General features: G+C 40.5%; 2 protein-coding genes and 1 long non-coding RNA gene across 3 annotated transcripts; 1 reads left to right on the top strand and 2 right to left on the bottom strand.

Moving 5' to 3' along the window:
• Positions 1-4,491: 4,491 nt before the first annotated feature.
• Positions 4,492-5,515, bottom strand: LOC141796849 (uncharacterized). The gene is made up of 3 exons (XR_012598904.1): positions 5,313-5,515; positions 5,187-5,245; positions 4,492-5,112 (listed from the first exon to the last, which is right to left on the bottom strand). It is a non-coding gene; the product is annotated as an uncharacterized LOC141796849 (long non-coding RNA).
• Positions 5,516-5,568: 53 nt separating this feature from the next.
• On the top strand, positions 5,569-19,108 carry fbxl13 (F-box and leucine-rich repeat protein 13). The gene is made up of 18 exons (XM_074678131.1): positions 5,569-5,622; positions 6,030-6,216; positions 6,608-6,717; positions 6,808-6,903; positions 8,162-8,257; positions 8,343-8,478; positions 12,574-12,626; positions 12,907-13,007; positions 13,475-13,604; positions 14,073-14,171; positions 14,352-14,472; positions 14,543-14,705; positions 14,778-14,897; positions 17,048-17,171; positions 17,265-17,345; positions 17,680-17,814; positions 17,935-18,098; positions 18,183-19,108. Exons 2-18 carry the CDS (start codon positions 6,120-6,122, stop codon positions 18,256-18,258), a joined length of 1,902 nt encoding a protein of 633 aa, XP_074534232.1. The 5' UTR covers positions 5,569-5,622; positions 6,030-6,119; the 3' UTR covers positions 18,259-19,108.
• On the bottom strand, positions 8,256-13,753 carry LOC141796848 (leucine-rich repeat-containing protein 17-like). The gene is made up of 7 exons (XM_074678132.1): positions 13,545-13,753; positions 12,076-12,341; positions 11,496-11,972; positions 11,196-11,410; positions 10,397-10,552; positions 9,065-9,206; positions 8,256-8,972 (listed from the first exon to the last, which is right to left on the bottom strand). The coding sequence occupies exons 2-7, from the start codon at positions 12,198-12,200 to the stop codon at positions 8,690-8,692; spliced, it is 1,398 nt and encodes a 465-aa protein (XP_074534233.1). The 5' UTR covers positions 12,201-12,341; positions 13,545-13,753; the 3' UTR covers positions 8,256-8,689.
• Positions 19,109-19,378: the final 270 nt, after the last annotated feature.

The raw sequence follows: 19,378 nt of genomic DNA, 5'->3' as shown, positions 1-19,378 counted from the left end.
AACAGGTAGAGGGAATTCAAGTAAATTAGGACAGTTCCACTTAATTCCAATTCGTAATAATATTTTTGACATGAATTACGAAATTAGCAGGTTTGACTGCAGGCCATGCACATTTAAAATAGCATCACAATTAGATTTGGTTATGTGTGACCTTTTACTTCTTCCAATAAAAACTTAGACTAAGTTGGTATTTTTCTTCTTCTGTCATTGAGGCCATATTTGTTTCTGATGGAAAGTCATACACAGCAACAACCTCTGATAGTATACATGGCTGTTAACAGGGCCCCTCGCAAGAGGATGCCACATATGTTTGATAATTGAGTTAGTCTGTTCCCACCAAGGTTATAATAGTTTTGGATTTGTCATTATAGTTTAGTTTTAGTTAGTTTTGAATTTTTTTCCCCATTACAGTTTAGTTTTAATTAGTTTTAGAGCGGGCATTCTAGTTTTTATTTGGTTTTGATTTTTGCATCAAGGCTTAGTTTTAGTTTAGTTTCAATTTTGTTTTAGTTTAGTTTGATTAGTTTTAGTTTTTCATACCTTATTAACCAGGTGCAAGATTCAAAAAGGTCAGAGTAAATATTTTGTAATACTGTTTATTTTCCAGTCCAACATAGTGCTCACTGCTCAGTTAATGCTGATACTGAACTGTTGGCTGCTGCCTTCATCACAAAAAAATAATATAAAATTAATATGAAAAATATAAACATAAATTATATAAAAAATAATGTTTACCTAAATTACATAAAAACCATATAAACAAAAAATATATAAAACAATATAATATGAGCTTAAATCTTAAGAAACTTGGACTCTAAGAAAGACAGACTTAAAAACAATTAAAGTCAGACTCACATGCAATTAAACCATTACAGATGCTCTGAGTCATTGCTCCACTATGTTTCGTGGCAGCACAATTCACTGGCCCAATCCCAAACCGCCCCCTACACACTCTCCCTACACACTAACCCTCCCTTTGCGCGTTCTCGCGGAGGGTCCGCCACATTAAGGGCCATCCCAAACCACGTAGTGCGGAGGGGGAGTGGACTGTTCAGCCCTTCAACAGCGAGCCTGCATCGATGCTCACTTTGACAGGAAGTGCAACAGCGAAATAGAGGAGGAAACAAGTGCCACATGTGTAAAATATGTTCCCCACACCTCTATCACACTAACAGAAACTCACAAGAAGCGTGGTTTAGAGAGATTAAACGAAACAAGCAAATCTTACTCTATGCTGACGTTTGATTTGATCATTAAGCCCTGGCACCTAAAATGTGAGCAGTTTGCAGTATTAATTCATTTGTTTAACTGGAAATGTCAGATGGTGATAGCATTGAAAGACATGTGGGATCACTTCAAATTATTAAGAGTATAATATATCTCCTGTCATTGAAACGGCCTCCGATTGTATGATTGTAAAGAGGAAGGAAAACGAGACAGACGGTGCAGCTCCAAACAGGCAATGATTCTCATTTCACACACGCAGTAGGCATGGGAGCAGGTATCTGCCCTATCCCAATGAAATCCACATGTTTCACTGTTATCTCTGTGTCAATCTAAGCGTATTTTGGAAACATACAACCTTATCAACCCTGGACAGCGATATAGCGACTCGCAATCTGTGCCACAACGTAACATTCATTCACGGGGAGCGTGTTTCTGTTTCCATGGCGACGAGGTTTTCCGTGTTCCGGTGAAGTGAAGAGGGCCTCCCATTCCTGCCGGTAATGGTTATACCCTCCCCCTTCAATTGAAGTGCCCTCCACAGCCAGGAGTGTGACTTCATTTGAAGTGACACTCGGTAGTGAAGGGGTAGTGTGTAGGGGGTGGTTTGGGATTGAGCCACAGCCTGTCAGTGCAGTAAACAAGCTCGTCCCAGTACGTCGCTATGATGGTGCCGTATGGCACTAACAACTGCCTAAAAGTGTCGTAAAATTGGTTGGGAAAATGTGTCTGGTTAATTTAAATCCTAAAGGCTATTAATATTGTCAGAAACTAAAACTAAGGGCATTTTCTCTATAATTTTAGTTAGTTTCAGTTAATTTTGTGAACACAAGATACAGTTTTAGTTTACTTATCGTTTTTGTTTTCTTTTTTAGTTTTTATTAGTTTGAGTTAACTGCAATGTATTTTAAATTTTAGTTTTCGTTTTTAGTTTCGTTTTAGTTAAATATTATAACCTTGGTTCCCACAAACTGATTTTTCTAATGTCTCTTTCTTATTCATGGCTGTTCTTTCTTTTTCAGGAAGCTTTCTTCTTTTGCAGTTATTTTGTTTTATCAAGCTTTGTCTTCAGGCAGATCTACAGCAATCAAAATCAATATAGGAGGTATAATTGATACATTAAAATATTTGAGGTTTAAAACATGTTGCTTACTTGATGGTACTCCTACAACACACTTCTGAGAAATGTATGTAAAGCAGCTTTCTTAGTGCCTGCAATACTTGCTTTCATCAAACCAGAGACACAAACTCAGCGCTTTAACGCTTAAACACACAATGAGATACCACAATAAGCACAAGTATGACAAGAGACAAAAAATTAAAATATTAAGTGCCTTTACTTGTTTGAGCAGTAAGTGTAGAATTGCAGCAACTTGATTTTCCTCTCAGTTGATGATGACAACAGATCCTGGAAGAAAACAAGACAAATATTTGGAAATCCATCTTTATCAGCAATCAAAAGGAAATGCTAAAACACAACGAAGCAAGGAAAAAAATGACTCCAAATCAACCTACTAAGACTTTTAAACTTGAATTTTCTTGATTTTTTTTATTCCATGAAAACTCTAAATGCAGTCAAAGAAGTCTATAAATCTCACTAATAGTTTTCAGAGTTCAACCAACAAATTAAATGATTAAGTGGGAACTTATTGGGAGATTTTTAGAGATTTTACAATCACTAAAATCAATCACACACACTTTTATATCCATATCTGAAATACTTAAGACTACTTACCTTTTATTTCTCAAGTGCTGGTGATCTTCAAACCCTTACACTCTGATGCCTGAAGCTTTAGAGTGTGTCCATTGGATTCCCTCGTTGTGAAAACTGTCCTTCAGTCATCTGATGTGAGTTTTAATAGGTCTTTAATCCAGGAACTCTGCTTCTTAGGTAACCGTTACCAGATTTTGTTGTGTATGTGGGTGGAGATGGTGGTGACATAACAGCTCTCATCTGTGGCTAAAGCCTCCTGGTGTTGACACCTTACCTCCAAAAGAGCCCACTGAAAGCAGAATCAGAAACTCTGGATGGCAACATGGCTCTCAGATGCTGGAGGGCTGTGTTTCTACTCCCTTTGTCCATGAATGTTGGATGCTTCCAAATTTTATATGGCTTAAAGAAGGTCTGACGGGGGCTCGTTCTGATTTTTCTCTGAGAAAGCCTTCGATTTTGTGGTGTTGGAAATGAATTCAGCTGTTTCTGAGCGCCAAATATACCCCTAGGGATGAACCCTAAATTTCTACCAGACAATATACTTCTGACACCTGGGTTTTTGGACTTGACTTTGTGGCCAGCTAGTTTTGAGAAGACCCCTATCTGATCAAAGCCAGAGCTAACAGAATTTGGATGCAGGAAATTGTCCTTTTTAATCTTTACAGGGTCAATAGATGTATGGATTCTCTGCCCTGGATGATATCCATTACGATAAAGGCTGAAAGGTTTCACAGCAGCATAATGTGGGCTGCTTATTTTAGCATCCACATTGCCACTAATGCTCTCTAATGCAGGACTTTTAGAACTTGAAACAGAAGCAACAGATACAGGCTGCTGGACTGAGGGAGTGTACTCTATATGGTTTGATTCCTGGCCAATAGGAGGTTGGTCTGATGGAAATGCTGGGGCCTCTGTTTGTTTCAGTATGGGTAGTTGACTTCTTGGTGCATTAACATACATACTTCTGCCATATGAATTGGGCTTTGGTGTAGATATGGCGTTAGTGTGAGACACTCTGCCTGCTTCATCCCTCAAGAAGTCTTGAAGTTCTTCACCTCCAGCTGATGGTCTATGATGCCCTGTTACACTGTTTGTACTGACAAGTTTGTGTGTTGGTGGTCTGATATCATTCTCAGCAGTCAGGGGTTGTATGTTTGTTGTCTTGCTCGAATGGTGGCCAACATCTGGCAAGTGAGGGACAGACAAATCCTCCCCAAAGAATGAACCAGAGGGCATTAGCTCAGAGAACACAGAGTGTGATGACGGATCATAGTTTTGTGATCGAGGAGCCCCTATAAAAGTTTCCCCACCATTGTTAGCCCACTCATTATCATCTGGACCATGCTCTGCTAACAGATGGTGTTGGTGGAAAGTAAAGTCCATGCCCGGTCTGTGGTTAGAAGTAATGGAACTTGCAGCTGAGTCAACAGGCTCAGGAAGATGGAGGCTCCCACTTTGGATTTGGTAGTTTGGACCCGGTTCACTTTGTTCAAACTCCATGTTAACAGACTCACTCCAAACTTCACTTTCAGCAGCCTCATCCATCACAGAGTCAGGTGTATCCACAGAATCAGGTGTATTCATAGTGTTATTCCCAGAGTCTGGTGTATTCACAGAGTCTGGTGTATTAACAGAGTCTGGTGTATTCACAGAGTCAGACTCTCCTCCGGTGTTGTTGGCATTAGAAGCGAGATGGTTTTTAATAACATCCCGAGCTGTTTGGAAGTGTCTCCTCAAGTCACTCCCTGGTTTCAAGAAAGAGCTTTTCATCCGGCCAATGAACCGCTTTAAAACTGCCAGTGTTGGAAAACTGACACCTTCAGCACTTTTCTGTTTAGTGTGCTCCTTCAACAAAAGCCCAAATGGGTGTTCAGCTCCTGACGTTTTGAGATCAGAGCGGAACACAGAGGGAGAAGAGGGGGCAGCTGTCACCTGCTCTTTCTCAAGGTCTGAGTCTGGGTTACTCTGTGCCATCTCTTCACTTTGGCTGGTAACAGAGGTAGTGTCTTCACCGTCTTCATTTTGGACTGGATCACTCTGAGAGGGCATAACACTGCTCTGCTTCCCATACATGTGACCATCAGAGTCCTGATTAGACTTTAGAGGATCAAACAGGCTTTCATGATTTCTGAGTGCGTCGTCATGGGGAGAGTAACCATGTGCAAAGCTGTAGCCTGTAGCAGGAAGTAAAGACATTTACTTTGTTTCCAGCTTAGAACAGTGTTTAAATCATAATTAAAAGTCTTACCTTTTTGTGGGGGAAAACAAATGTAGCCCAGGAAAAGTACAGTGCAAAACCATGAAACCCTGAAAAACATTGAAGTCAGACACAAACTATAGCAACACTAATATTAAACCAAACACTTTCATTTACCCAGAGAGAAGAGCCATGGCAGCGTGTCATCCACCTCTGACAACAACAGTCTCTTAATCAAAACTATTTTCCCAGACACAAGTTAGTCGTGCTCTCTTTTCATTGTCCACACAGTTTGTATGCAAGGACCAGAAAAAGGAGCAGGAAGGGAAAGACACTGCAGGGATCAGAATGAGGTGATTGTTGACAGGTGGTGCTGTGACAAACTCACATGATTGGATGAACACAGGTGGAGCTTTTATATAAATAGTTTGAACACTTAGAAAAAAGGATCCAGAAATATAGATTCTAGCATATTTTTTTCTACAAGGTGCAGCTTTTTTGTCTTGTCTTTATATTCTACAAAATGTAAACTGTGCATGGCTAACTAGAAGATAAAATGTTACCAAGACCCCCTCAAGCATAATCTAAAGCTAAAGAAATGAAAATAAAAATGTTCAAACTTTCACAACACAAAGAGACAGTCACTCAGATGTAACTTGGAGCAGAAATTTGACCCATGAGTGAAAGTTCTGGATGTTTGCATGCTCCTGAGTTCATGAGGATATCCTGTTTCACAGATTACCTTTCACCTGTGCAATTTCACTGCAGACCTTAGTATTATTTTCCCTTAATCTAACTCTACACTGTCCCATTTGTACCTTTCATGTGTAACTTTGAGATGAAAATGCTTTATTTAAATGTTAGTGACACCGAGTTAATGCATGTTTCTCACAGAATGGCAACAAACTATTCCCCTGAATTAATGATGAGCTGGAAGAGGTCCACCAGCAGAGGAAGAGAGGCACCATAGAGCTGGATCAGAGGATGGACCTCAGAAAGAAGCATTGTGAGGAGGAACGTCAACAGGCAGTGCTTACTAAATGGTCAAACTGGGCAAAACTGCACAAGAAGACACAGGCTGGTAGGTGATTATTTATCTTGGTTCAATCGAAACATAAATCACGAGGATTTTGGCTCAGCTCATGGGAATCTGTGTAAGCTGTGTACAGCTCTGCAGTACAGCCAGAGAAAACATGCAGTGCGGTTATGAAATGCATCCAAACCAAAAATTTATCCTGAAATTCATTTTTTCCCTTCGGTGTTCTCCTGCTCATGTGACTCATTCTGTCCCCTGCTCTCTCTCTGAAGAATCATGCAAACTCATGTTGTGATTCAACAGAAGCCTGACTTTATTATTCACATTTTATCATCATAGTTCCATCCATATGTCATCCTCCTCTTAAAAAGATGCAGAAATGTAAGAACCTGATCTGTTTCAAGGCAAAACAAGCTGATAACCATTTTAAACTCAGCTGCCATCGCCAAACTTCAGAGAGTTGCAGATGCTGGCCGCCTTCAGCGTGTTGTCGCTGCATGGCATAATGCTGCAAAGGACTCAAAGTGGACAAAAGAGAACCTGAAGGTATAATTTTACTCTGAAAAGTAGAATAGATTAACTCTTATATACATTTTTACTTTGCTTTTATTTTCCACACTTTCATTCATCTTTCAGAGAATGGAAATGAGGGTTGAAAACACCAACCGAGTCCAGCAGAGAGGGAGAGGATGTGATGGACTGGTAATGCTCTCCAGCAGCCTCATACTTAAGGTATCCTCCTTAAACTACGCAGCATTCATTTTTCACTCAGACGTGATTTCCTGTGTACTCTGTGGACCTCATTAGTTCACAGACTTCTCTGGTAGGCAATCAGCGATGAGCTCATGCGTGTTACATAATTCAAAGTGTAAACATGCCCTCTGCTTCTTTGAGGTCTGTTGATGGATGTCAGGGGCTGCTTATTGTGGTCTCATGTACCTCCTAACCATTACCGCAGAGAGGGTTTTGTTTATAGGAAAACTGTCCTTCAAGATTGATGACATGTTGTGGTTGTCCAAACAAATTAAACTCTGCAGATATTAAAAAAGTAGACAAGTTCTTCAACACCATTGGTTGTGTGAGTTACAAAGATGCTTAAAACTTCAGCAAACATGAGATCTGTTTGACTCTGCTTGAACTTACGATAAGTAGCCCCTGTTTGTTTTGGATTCACACTTGTTGGCAAAGTGAGTGCACTGTTTGATTAGTTTGGTCTTATATTTTAGTCTGACACCTCTGCAGATAAATAGTGCTACAGCATGACTATGTTTGGTGAAAGACAGAGACTGCTTGGACACCATCGCAATGCCTTGTAGAATGGCAGCAGCTGGACTGCCAATGAAAACAATCTGGTCTGATTTTGGGGCCTGTCTGTTCCCAAAGATTTTAAAAGCTAACTACTTGTTATGTCACAAAAGATAACAAAAAAATAGGACCATATCTTTCAAAGAAAAGTTGATTAATTGGCCAAATCAGCTGTTTAGTTTACATAACATTCAAAAAAAGAGAGGGTTATGCTTACATAAAATTACCATCTTAACATATGTGATTTTTATAATCTTGATTTAAAGCACCCGTGAGAAAGTTTTGTATCAGTTTTGGTGCTTCCTATGTCTTTGCTCATCCTTTCTCACACGTGTAAGGGATGTTTTTGTCTCATCCCGTCTCATTCCTCACTGTCAAATGCATCGACTACTTTGCATCTTTGTCATGGAAGATGCGCAAAACAGCTTCAAATGACTTTGACATCTAACCCCCTTCAGCAGTTTCACATATTAAAAGTAACAGTTTATAAATCACCTGCCTTTTTGCTGGTTTTGTAGCTCAGAGAGAGATGTATTAATTTTAAGTCTGCTTCATCATCAGCTAAATATTCCTCACAGGAGCTTTAATAAACCTAAAACAACTTCCCCGTGAGTATCATGATTTTTGTCAGGCAGATGTCCCAATGAATCAGAAAGTCACATGATTGTTTTTTTTTTCTCTTCAGATTTTTCAATATCTCCAGTTTCGAGACTGGCTCACCTGTGCTGAGGTGTGCTGCTCATGGAAATCTCTCATTTACTCAGGCACATTGTGGAGTCAGGTCTGTGCCCCCTCTAAAATAAATCATAGTGGTGTTTAAAGTCATACTTCAAGCTGGAATATACATGTTTTTCTGTCTCTGTTAGATTAACCTCTCTGTGGAGAAACACTGGATTACAGACGGCACATTGAAGCAGACCCTGCAGAAATATCGCATGTTTGTGATCCATCTCAACCTGAGGGGCTGCACATCTCTGAAGTGGAACAGCTTGAAATATATCAGTGAGTATTGCACATGTTGAATTTTTGGATGTATATTTACTTAAATTAGTCAAACTGTTAAGTTATTGATTATTAAATTCCAATCAAAAAACAACTTTGACAAAGCATGGTTACTCCGTCTGATACAGACTGTTTTACGGCATCAAAAAGAAGAAGATCGGGAAAAAAATAAAACTTTGAAGTCAAACATTGGGTGAAATGTCCATTAGAGTCATGACAGCCTGTAGATCTGATATTTCTGTGGAGCCCTGAGGTGGCTTGGCTCCTGCTCCTCCTCTAGCTCTCCCTGCACCTCCATGGGCGTGTTCCACAGCTCGGGGTCAGTTTCGTCTGAATCTGGTCCACTCCTCTGTCTGTCCTTGGGACACTCTCTGTTGTACGAGTTCACATACTGCTGCACAGGCAACCCGGTGTGCTCAGGAGGGGAGCGACACAGCAAGCCAGAGTGCCTCACCCCAGGGTGAAGACGCAGCCAGTACACCATGTAGTGGATGCTGGGTAAAAAAAAATTAGAGTTCTTACTTTATAACAATAGCAAGCGGTTGTTTCAGTGAATAATTATGAATGTAAGAGCAGAGGAACCCACCTGTAGTCACACACCCAGGGATTCCCCCCAAGTTTTAGCTGTGACAGAAAGTAAAGGTCCTCAAGAACCCCGTACTGGATAAAATGCAGGCTGTTGTCAGATAGGTCCAGCTCCCGGAGGTGCAGGAGCCCTGAAAAGGACGCTGCAGGATGGAGGAAAAAAAAGTGCTCCATCAGTATATTTATAAAAAGCTTGAAGTAAAAACAAATCGTGGAAGGAATGTGCAGGCTACATAAAAGTTTGTGTGAATCACTTGAGCACAGTGTAACTCTCAGCTTTCCACACTCTAAATAAAGCCATGATACTGTAAACACAAAGACGGCAGAATTCCTAATGTCAAATTTAGAAAAATGAGAACACAAGCCAGCATCAGTTTCATAACATGTTCTGAACCTTTTTGCTGTACGAGAATAATCTGAATGAGCAAGAGCTAGATCATACTGACTGAATATTACAGGGAACATAAAGAACATACTGTAATATTCAGTCAGTATGATTCATACTAGGGATGCACCGATCCAGCTTTTCTGGTCCCGATACTGATCCTGATCTGATACCAGTGTTTAATAACAACACTGCAAAAAACTGAAATCTTATAAAGTGTTTTTGTCTTTTTTTTAAGTAAAAATTGTCTTATTTTACTCGATATGAGCCACTTTCAACTTATCAATCCAGAAAAATGTCTTGTTTCAAGTTATCAGAGTACAAAAATGAGTTCTGAATTGCTTGTAACCAGTAAAAAAAAATCTGCTTGCCATCTGCTTGAAAATTTCCTTGAGACTAGAACAATGTCTTAATACAAGTAACTTTTCTCTTGTTCCATTGGCAGATTTTTTTTACTGGTTATGAGCAATTCAGAACTCATTTTTGTCCTTAAATAACTTTAAACAAGACATTTTTCTGGATTGGTCATGTGAATTTGGCTCATATTGAGTCTAAAAAGGAATTTTCTACTGAAAATAAGACAAAAACACTTGATAAGATTTCAGTTTTTGCCGTGAACCTGCATGCTCTACTGTGGGATAAGACTGGTAAATTTTTGAGTAAAAGACAACAATGTGTACATATGGGATTACTTATTTATTTAAACTATAAGTGTTTAAATGTGTAACAGCAGTTTGGTTTTAAAAAAAAGTGCTTCAGAATTTAAAGAAATGACTATTTGATTGTAAAATTTTATACCCTGTAGACTAAATCATAGTTGAGCCTTAATGTCAAGTTTGGACCGATCCTTTCCCACCGATCCAGATTTGAGAGGCTGGATTGGCGCCGATACCAGGATCGGATCAGTGCATCCCTAATTCATACTGCATTTAAAGACATCAACATTACCTTTGTCAATTTGCTCCATGCTGTTATGACTGATGTTGAGTGTCCTGAGGCTCCTTGCTCCATGAAAGCTTTTGGCCCGGAGGTGACTGATTGAGTTATGCGAGAGATCGATGTGAACAATATCATCTGGAATACCCGTCGGCACCTGAGTCAAACCTTAACAGAGAAGAAAGGAGAAGAGTTTTCAAAGGGTCACTCGAACTAATTCAGTTTGTTCATGAAATAAATGTAAAAGTTTTTCCTCTCTCGATACTGAAAGTCCACATTAGCTTAAAGTTGGTCTGGAGTCGGTTTATGCTCTGCCTTGATTCATGACCTCAATTTGACTCTGAATCCAGGCCTCCTTCCAGTAGGAGGTGGATAGGAATGACACATTATTTAGCTCTGTCTATTCTTAGGCATATTTAAAGCTCCCTTGCCTCTATTCCAGTGTAATTCTAGTTTATTTGTTTAACTTTGTTAAATTTGCTCTTTCCAAGTTTTTATGGGAAGACAAATAACAATATGCTGCAGTCTGTTAGAGGTAAAGGGAATGAGTATGATCACACTGAACAGACATTTGCTGAGCCAGATGTGTCTTTGCCAGTACAGCGTCCTGAAAATCCTTTGAGAAGTGGAAGTTTAATCATTCCAATCTCGCAACAGCAACATTTAATCGTGAACATATGAGTGCTCGACATATTCCCCCCTCACCTCTCTGTTACATAAGAAACATGTGCTGTAAAAAAAAACTTCTCCAGGGTCAGGGTTTAAATGACTCAAACTGGTTCATCAGATAAAAAGCTAATTGAGAACTTGCCTCGGTTACTGCAGTCCATGCGCACCACAGGGAAAAAGTAGGTGTGGCAAACTATGGTGGCGTCTGGTTTAGTGCGGATGGGAATGGGCTCTAAAGGAAACAAAGGGTCTGTTTCATCGCCCTGTGGGTCTTCAGCTGGATCCGTCTCCTTACAGAGCATTTCAGGGTCAACCTGCTTCAACTTAACATCTCTGAGTCTGATTGGCTCTGCACACCTGAAGGAGGATTAACAGATATTTCATGGTGTGATCAGATAAGTGTGATGACCTGCACATCTTGGGAATTGGAGCAATGACTCACCTGGCGTGTGTTCCCAGATTCCGGTTGCTTGGGACCTGCAGGGTGCGAATGAGACTGTCCATTGGACAGAGACAGCTCCAGGAATTACCATGCAGACGTAGGTAGCCCAGGTTGGGCATGGGTATCAGGGCCTCCTCGCTGAGGGTACTCAGGCGGTTGTTCTGCAGCAGTAGGGTTGTTAGCTGTTTCAGGCCCTGGAAAGCCCCGTCTTCAATCAAAGAGATGTGGTTCTGCTGCAGGTCCAGACTTGTTAGACCCTCATATCCCGAAAAGGCCCCATCACGAAGGACTTTGACTCGGTTGCGGGCAAAAAGCAGGTGTTTTGGTTGCTGGGACCAAGTCTGTGAGGGAGGGATGTAGTTGAGGCGGCGGTTCTGGCAGTCTACATAGACTTCTCCAAGCTCTGTGAGCTCTGTGCAGTCAGGTGCCACCAGTCTGGAGGAGCGAGATCTGCTCTGAAGCCCGGTACCTCTCACTCTGTGATCAAATACACAACAAAACAATTCATGTTCATTAGTTAGCTCTGAAAGTTGGTTAAAAAAAGGGTTTGAACATGTCAGAGCCCTGAGTAAATGCATACCTGTCTCGTGTGAGTTTGTGTCTTGCTCCTTGGAGGCCTCGGCCCCTCCCGGGTTTCTTTGTCTCACTTAATGTGAGCAGCAGGAGGAGCAGGCAGGTTAAGAGGAGAGAGGAGGTCAAACGCATCCTGGACCCTGCAGGGTTTGTCTTTTCAGAAAGAAGAGGTGGAGTTAAAGTAGCAGCCTGTGATGAGGGTCCCACAAAAACAGCAGCGCTGGGTCAAAGGTCAACAATGTTATTGTTGATGGAACACAGCTGCTGCTCCCCCTGTGGAGGAAGTGAGAAGAAGCTTGTTATGTAAGAGGAGCAGTCTGGGAACGTATGTACAGCTTTGATAGAGGACAGAGTCCTGACTTTCATGCTGCCACTGACATGATCCTAAATAACTCTCAAGTATCCCACAGAGTAAATATGACAGGTGTATTAATAAGAATAACAACAAATGGAAAACACATCTAGAAAACAGATTCTCTTTTAATCTCTTCTATTTTTTTTTTAGGTGAATGCAGAAACCTGCAGGAGCTTAATGTGTCAGAGTGTGTGAATGTTACAGTAGGTCAACATTTTTAAATTATGTGTTCATTATAAAACAAATCCTCATTTTTATCTCATTTTCTGAAGTATGCAGAGTAAATGGTACAGTTTGATAAATTAATTGATCAGCATCATTTATATCTCTTCTGGGCTGCTTGTTTTCTGTGTTCCTCGCATAAAATTGATTCCACTTAAGAAGACTGGGTATTTTCAGTTTGTTACAATGCACCAAGCACCCTGGCCATTCATTGCTGCCTTGGAAATAGAACAAAACATTTAGACTTCTGATCTTTAACAGGATAAGATGATTCAGAGGATTGTGGAGGGCTGTCCCTGCCTGCTCTACCTGAACATTTCCTACACACTCATTACAAACAAAACCCTGAGAGCACTTTCCAGGTAAACCTTCAGCCCCTCTGCCCCAAACTTTGGTCCAGCTCACCCACACTTCTGAGTCAGACAAAGAGATTCCTGTAAGATGCATCTTTAATTATCATCCTGACATTTAGTTGCTGGATTTATCTGGATTTCTGTTTGTGATGTGGGATCCCACAGCTGGCTTTTATGTAATATGAGTGAGATCAGTGCCAGATAAATGATCGGAAGAAGCAGATGTGTCTCTCATAGAAAAACATTTTAGTGGTACAGTTATATTAATGATAAATGTACTAATTCTACAATTTCCAATCACCATTTTTTATAGAAGAAGTATACCTTTTTCATTAAATTATACAAGTATTTGAAAACATCTCATTTTGTTTATATTGTAATGATGATAATCATGCAAAACATGCCCAATTTAACACTTTCAGACATCAATAGAGCTTACTTCCTCTTTCTCCTGTGTCTCTTCTGGTTTTAAATAGGAGCTGCCTCAACCTTCAGTACCTGAGTCTGGCTTACTGCTACAGATTCACAGATAACGGTTTTACACACCTGAGCTCAGGGAAGGGCTGCAACAATCTCGTCCACTTAGACCTCTCCGGCTGCACTCAGGTCAGTTTTCTGGCTCCTCTGGTCGGCTTTAAAGTCACTCTTCTCAGCTCTCAGTGTACAGAGGACTTGGTTTTAGCTGTTGGAAGTGAAGTTCTCAGTCCGCCTCGGTTAAATCCAGCCACCCCTCTCTGCTCACACGTGTCACCTCTTCCTCTTGTAACCGTTTGCCCTCAGAGCGCGTGAACAATGATGTGAAGCAGAGGGGGAGAAAAATGCAGCTGTGGCCAAGTTGAGGGTTGGGTTTATACAATCAGCTCCCTCCCACTCACCATGTGCACACTCCATAACATGACCCACATGCACCCCAACATAAAACGCTCCGTCTTCTGGGAATGTGTTTCAGTTTGGTTCCAGATGCATGGTTTCACTTAATGGGGCCCTGAATATGTGAGGCCAAAGAAAAGTGCATCCAGGAAAGATGATTCAGATTCCACTGTACTCACATTTTTTTCCTCTGATCCCTTCTAGATGACTGTAAATGGTCTCAAATACATTTCAGCTGGATGCCCTTCACTCAGGGAGATTGTGATCAATGACATGATCACTCTGACAGATAGCTGTTTCTTGGTAAGTGTGATCATTTCTGACACATCACACACTGCGTTTAGGATCTACATCCCAGCTGTGGAATTTTTAACAAACACAGAAAATATGAAACTGATTAGAAAAGAACTTGTCACTTCATAGTTGGACGAAATAGCCTCATACCTTTGCTCCTCCACTTTTCTTCTTGCTTTTCTTCAATAGGCTTTGATTGCCAGATGTCACTGTCTGTCTGCTATTTCCCTGCTGGGTGCGTCACATCTTTCCGACATCACCTTCAAAGCTGTCGCTGAAGTAGCCAAACTGAAAACTTTTTGCATAGAAGGTGAGATCACTAAGCGTTGTCATAAATACCTAAAAGAAAAGTCATTTTATGTCAGATTCTTGTGCAACAGGTAACAACCAAATAACAGATGACAGCATTAAGGTCCTGTGCAGCAGCTCATCAGGTCTCCAAAGGATTCATGCAGCGAACTGTCCCAGATTGACTGATGCCAGCTTCAAATCTGTAGCTGACCTCAAAAACCTGCAACACCTGGATGTCTCACTGTGTCACTGGTGTGTATGTTTGTTGCAGCTTTAGATAAAAAGTCCAGTTTTTAACTGTACAATAAGTTAACTGTGTTCCAGGGTGAGTGATGACGGGATCAGATGCTTGGCAGGAGGTTCCTCAGCCAACAAACTGAGAGAGCTGAACGTCAGTCACTGCAGAAACATCACTGATGTTTCCATCAGGAGGATTGCTCAAAGGTTACACTTTGACTACACATTCATAAACATCCTTAGTGTTTGCTCTTTTCATTTCTTTTGTGCAAAAATTCAGGTAAACTCTTCATAGGACAAAAGTAGAAGTTTGTGCACAATATCAAGAAAATAGCCTGAATATCAAATCACCAACAAATAATGTAGAATATTATGTTAAAAAAGTAAATAATGAAGCATCAGGCTGTTGCTGGACTTATGGACAGGGGCCTAAGCTGAGCATCGTTTTATCCAAAGGTTGATTCAAGAATATATAAATGAAACGTAACGTTTTACTTTCTCTCTTGTCTAGTTCATCTATCCTATTATTATACAAGATACTTAACCTTGTGAGTAATTTTTAACTTAAGGTCAAAAAATCCTGGCACAACTTCACCAACTTCCAAGGTGCTTGGAGAGAAAGAGTCTTGAAGAGGTCAGAAAAGCTCCAGCAACACTTGTAGTTTAGGAAACAACTCTATTTGACCAACGCATTTCAGCTTGTGGCCTTCATCAGGGTCAACAGAAATAAATTAAAAACGGCACTTAAAAAGGGTAGGGCTGGATAATTTTTAACTTAACAAAGCAGTATATTTATCTTAGGTTCATCCTTTCTCAAAAAGTAGATTTACACCACAAGTTCACGAGCCACTGAGAGGCTGAGGTTGGGCCTAGTATTGTGTCAGATGCACTTAATCAAAAAATCAGTTGGATCCGGAAAAAGAAATCCAATAGTCCAAAGTCCAAAGAAAAAAGCTGTTAACAAAAATATGGTGACCTAGCTCACCTTCCTTTTCTCATCCACACAAACAGTAACAGGATACTTCATTCTCTCCACCCCTATCCATGTGACCAGCCAGTCACCAATCAACATGTTCCTAAAATTAAGCTAGATTCTTAAGAAACAAACTATAAATTAGCACCACAAGTGATACAGACAACACCATTCCCTGAAATCAGTGGCGGGTGCTGGTCAGTCAAGGGGGGGAAGCTCATTTTTTTTCTGGCCTACATCATAAATTTGTTTATTTATTTAAACGTAAATTCTACCCTCCATACCAGCTTGCTCGCAGCTGGAGCTGCTATGTGAGACTACGACAGGCTGTAAGTGTGAGTGACAGGGGGAGAAGCTCCGCAGCTGTAGCTATAGCTGCTTATTGGTGAAAAGAGAGAGAATCTTTAAACACTGCACTTGTCGTTTTTAAGACAGGTAAACTCACTACGGATCGATAAAGCCTCCGGATCAGTCCAGAACAACTGACTGTAGAACTCAGAAGATGCTCAAGATCGCTGACTGGCTCATTTCATCATTTCACTGTCAATCAAAAAGGGATGCGGCCTCAGACAGATCATCCAGTCATCATGCAGAAGCCGAGCATCCAGGCCAGCCCACTGCCTCATAAACCCCCAGAGACGCTGAGCGCCTGATGGGTGGGACAAAGCCCAGCGTTTATCCAATGACCGTCCAGTTTCCACAGTGGAACAACCCGCTCTACACTTCCCTGCTGAAGTCAGAAGACGCTCAGTGTCCGTTAAGCGCTGAGACGCAGCAGGGATGAATGAGAAGGAGGTCGAGCCAGTTACCTGTGATAGGTAGCTGATTCTGAACAAAAGATGAAGGAATTCCAGCACAAATTTTTCAATAAAATGTTCACACAGCAGTACATATCACCACTTTTTGGGGACATTTTTGGGGAGGCTGAGCTTCCCTTGCAGTCTTAGAGCAATCGCCACTGCCTGAAATATAAAAATAAACTACAAATTTGCACATGGCTCCTACAGTTATATGGTAAAAAAAATAAAATGTGCTAGACTAGCTTGACGGCACCCCTGTCGCAATATGTGTTGCGTAAGCCTCACCTCTGACCATCAGTTAAATTACTGATCAGTTCAGAGAATTTTCGGGTGGCACCTGGGGAGTTGAATCAGGTTTCAAAAGGGGGCCCATATCCCTCCTTTGGTCATGACCCTGCTGATGAAATGACACACAAAAGCTTGTGGTGCTGAAGAGTATTTCCATGTGTCTTTGTGTACACAAGCAATAACACAGAAGAGTTCCTCAAATCAGTGTTGTTGTTCCACATGATCATGCCCAGATATTTATGGTGGAGGATTTGTTAAACTGTGTTGTGAGCAGTTTTTGTTTTGTATTTTTTCAGGCTGTGTAAATTGTACCATCTTAATGTGAGTCACTGTGAGAGGCTGACAGACAGGAGTCTGGAGTGGCTGAGTGGTACTTCTATCTGCTTTCTTGACGTAAGCGGTTGCAACATCCAGGACCAGGTATTGCTTGAGGCTCTTAACCTCACAGATTCCTGAGCAGAAGATAACTCAGCTCTGGTGTTGAAGCCTGTAACCAGGTATTTGTACTTTTAGGGTCTGGCAGCTCTCCAAGAAGTTTGCTTAAAGAAATTAGTTCTTGCTGAGTGTGTCGGCATCACAGACGCTGGCATTGAGGTACAAACTAAGCCATGTTTTACACACAGAGCCAGATGTAGTATTTCACACAAACCTATTGGGCGGTCAGTGTTTACTTCTTTGTCTGAGGTTGCTAATGAACAGCTTATGGGAAAAAACATGTTGCTCAAGTTGTTTTTTACACAGTAAATCTAAAAGGCTAAAATTCAGTAATTGTTGACTCATTTGTTGTAACAAATAACCTGTATTAACAGAGGAAGCCAACACTGCCATCTTGTAGACAATGTCCTGAATTTAACTCTTTCTTTTCATTTTCTCAGCAGCACTTATTTACTCCTACATGTCTCTGATCTCATCTGCTTTTTGAGGGCAGAAGCTGTGTAAGAACATAAGAGATCTGGAACATGTGGATGTGTCTGACTGTGTAGCTCTGTCAGACTCGGCCATCAGAGCCATTTCATTTTACTGCAGGGGTCTCGTCACACTCAAGATGTCAGGTTGTCCAAAGGTAAATACAAACATAAATACATTCACATTCACACTCACCTTCAGCCCTCAAATCCATCCTGGCTAAAGCTACCTGTGTTGATAACTTCTTGTTTTTCTGTCTCCTCTCGCTCTGCCCCAGATGACAGACATGTCAGTTCAGTTCCTGACAAGTGGATCCCAATACTTGCGAGAGCTCGATGTGAGCGGCTGTGTCCTCCTCACAGACCGCTCTCCTCGACACCTGGAGAGGATCTGTCCCCCACTTTGCTCCATCACCATGGCCTGCTGCAGCAGCATCTCCAAGTAGGACTCAAGCACAGAAAACACTTGAAAGTTAGAGCTCTGTACCATTATTTTTGCTCTGATCAGTTTGATTTGTCCCTTTAGGGTAGCTGCCTTAAAGCTTCAGCCACGCGTGGAGTACTGGGAACACAGTACTGATGATCCTCCATACTGGTCTTAGTGCCACATAGGCCTAATGGTTCCTTCAGTATCAAGGGGATATACAAAAAGACCAATCAATGAAAAATGAAAAAGGTTATTTCCCAGAATAGCTATAATTGTGTTTAGGACATTGTATGGACGTAAAAGTTTTACCCTGAAAAAGTTGTGATGCTGTGTAAAATGTTATTAAAAAATAATATGATGGTATGCAAATCATTTAACCCTAAACACATTTGAATTTTTGTTAAGACAACATATCAAATGTGTTTCAACATGGGACACCATTGTTTTATGTCACCTCTTCTTTTAACAACACTATGCCAATGATTTGGATGAAGCGGGGAGAGGAACAGTTTCTGAAGTTTTGAAGGTGAAAATGTCCCATTCTTGTTGACATATTTCAAGTTTTTGAGTGCTTAACAGTTTAATGTCTCCCTTGTCATATTTTTTTAGTTTCATGATGCACTGGATGTTTTCACTGGTTCAAAGACTACCACAGAGCCACGTTGTTTTATTACATGCAGTATGTGATTTGGCATTGCGTTTCTATGCAAAAATATTTGTGTTCAGCATAAATGATGCCTACCCCGAAATGTATGCTTCCCATGCCACAAAGCCCCATACCGTCACAGATACTGGCTTTTGAACTTGCACCCAGTTCCTCTTGATGAAATTTTTGAGTATTTTGTCCATGTCCCATTTAAAAAATATATGTTAAAAGAATCAGATTCAAAATAAGCATATATTTTACATTAAACAACATTTTCCATGTCAATATGATGTATTTTGTTAATTTTCATATTTTCAATTGAGTGTACATTTTAAATTATTTACAAACATTAAAATCTATCTTTTTTTAAATCAACATTTTACACACAATATCCTAACTCTTGTGGAATTGTGCAGTTATAATTCTGGTGAAACAACTCAAAAATGCTACACAAACAAAGCCAGATGTTGGAATATTTTTCATTTTTTGGGCCTTTCATTGCCTTGTTAGATAAAAGTACTTAAAGAAATTGTATTTTGTGTCTGTTTATTGAATGGTTTAATAAAATTGTGTGTTTACGTAGGCATAAAATACATATTTGTAAAATGTTTTAGGTCTGTCATCATTTCAGAATTCTTATCTTGGAGGA

Source organism: Halichoeres trimaculatus, unplaced genomic scaffold, assembly GCF_033239565.1.
Source record: "Halichoeres trimaculatus isolate MK-OKI-2021-1 unplaced genomic scaffold, fHalTri1.1 fHalTri1_scaffold_10, whole genome shotgun sequence".
NCBI classification, from domain to species: Eukaryota; Metazoa; Chordata; class Actinopteri; order Labriformes; family Labridae; genus Halichoeres; species Halichoeres trimaculatus.
Note: the sequence above shows the minus strand (reverse complement) of the source record. Positions and strands in the feature narration are given on the sequence as shown.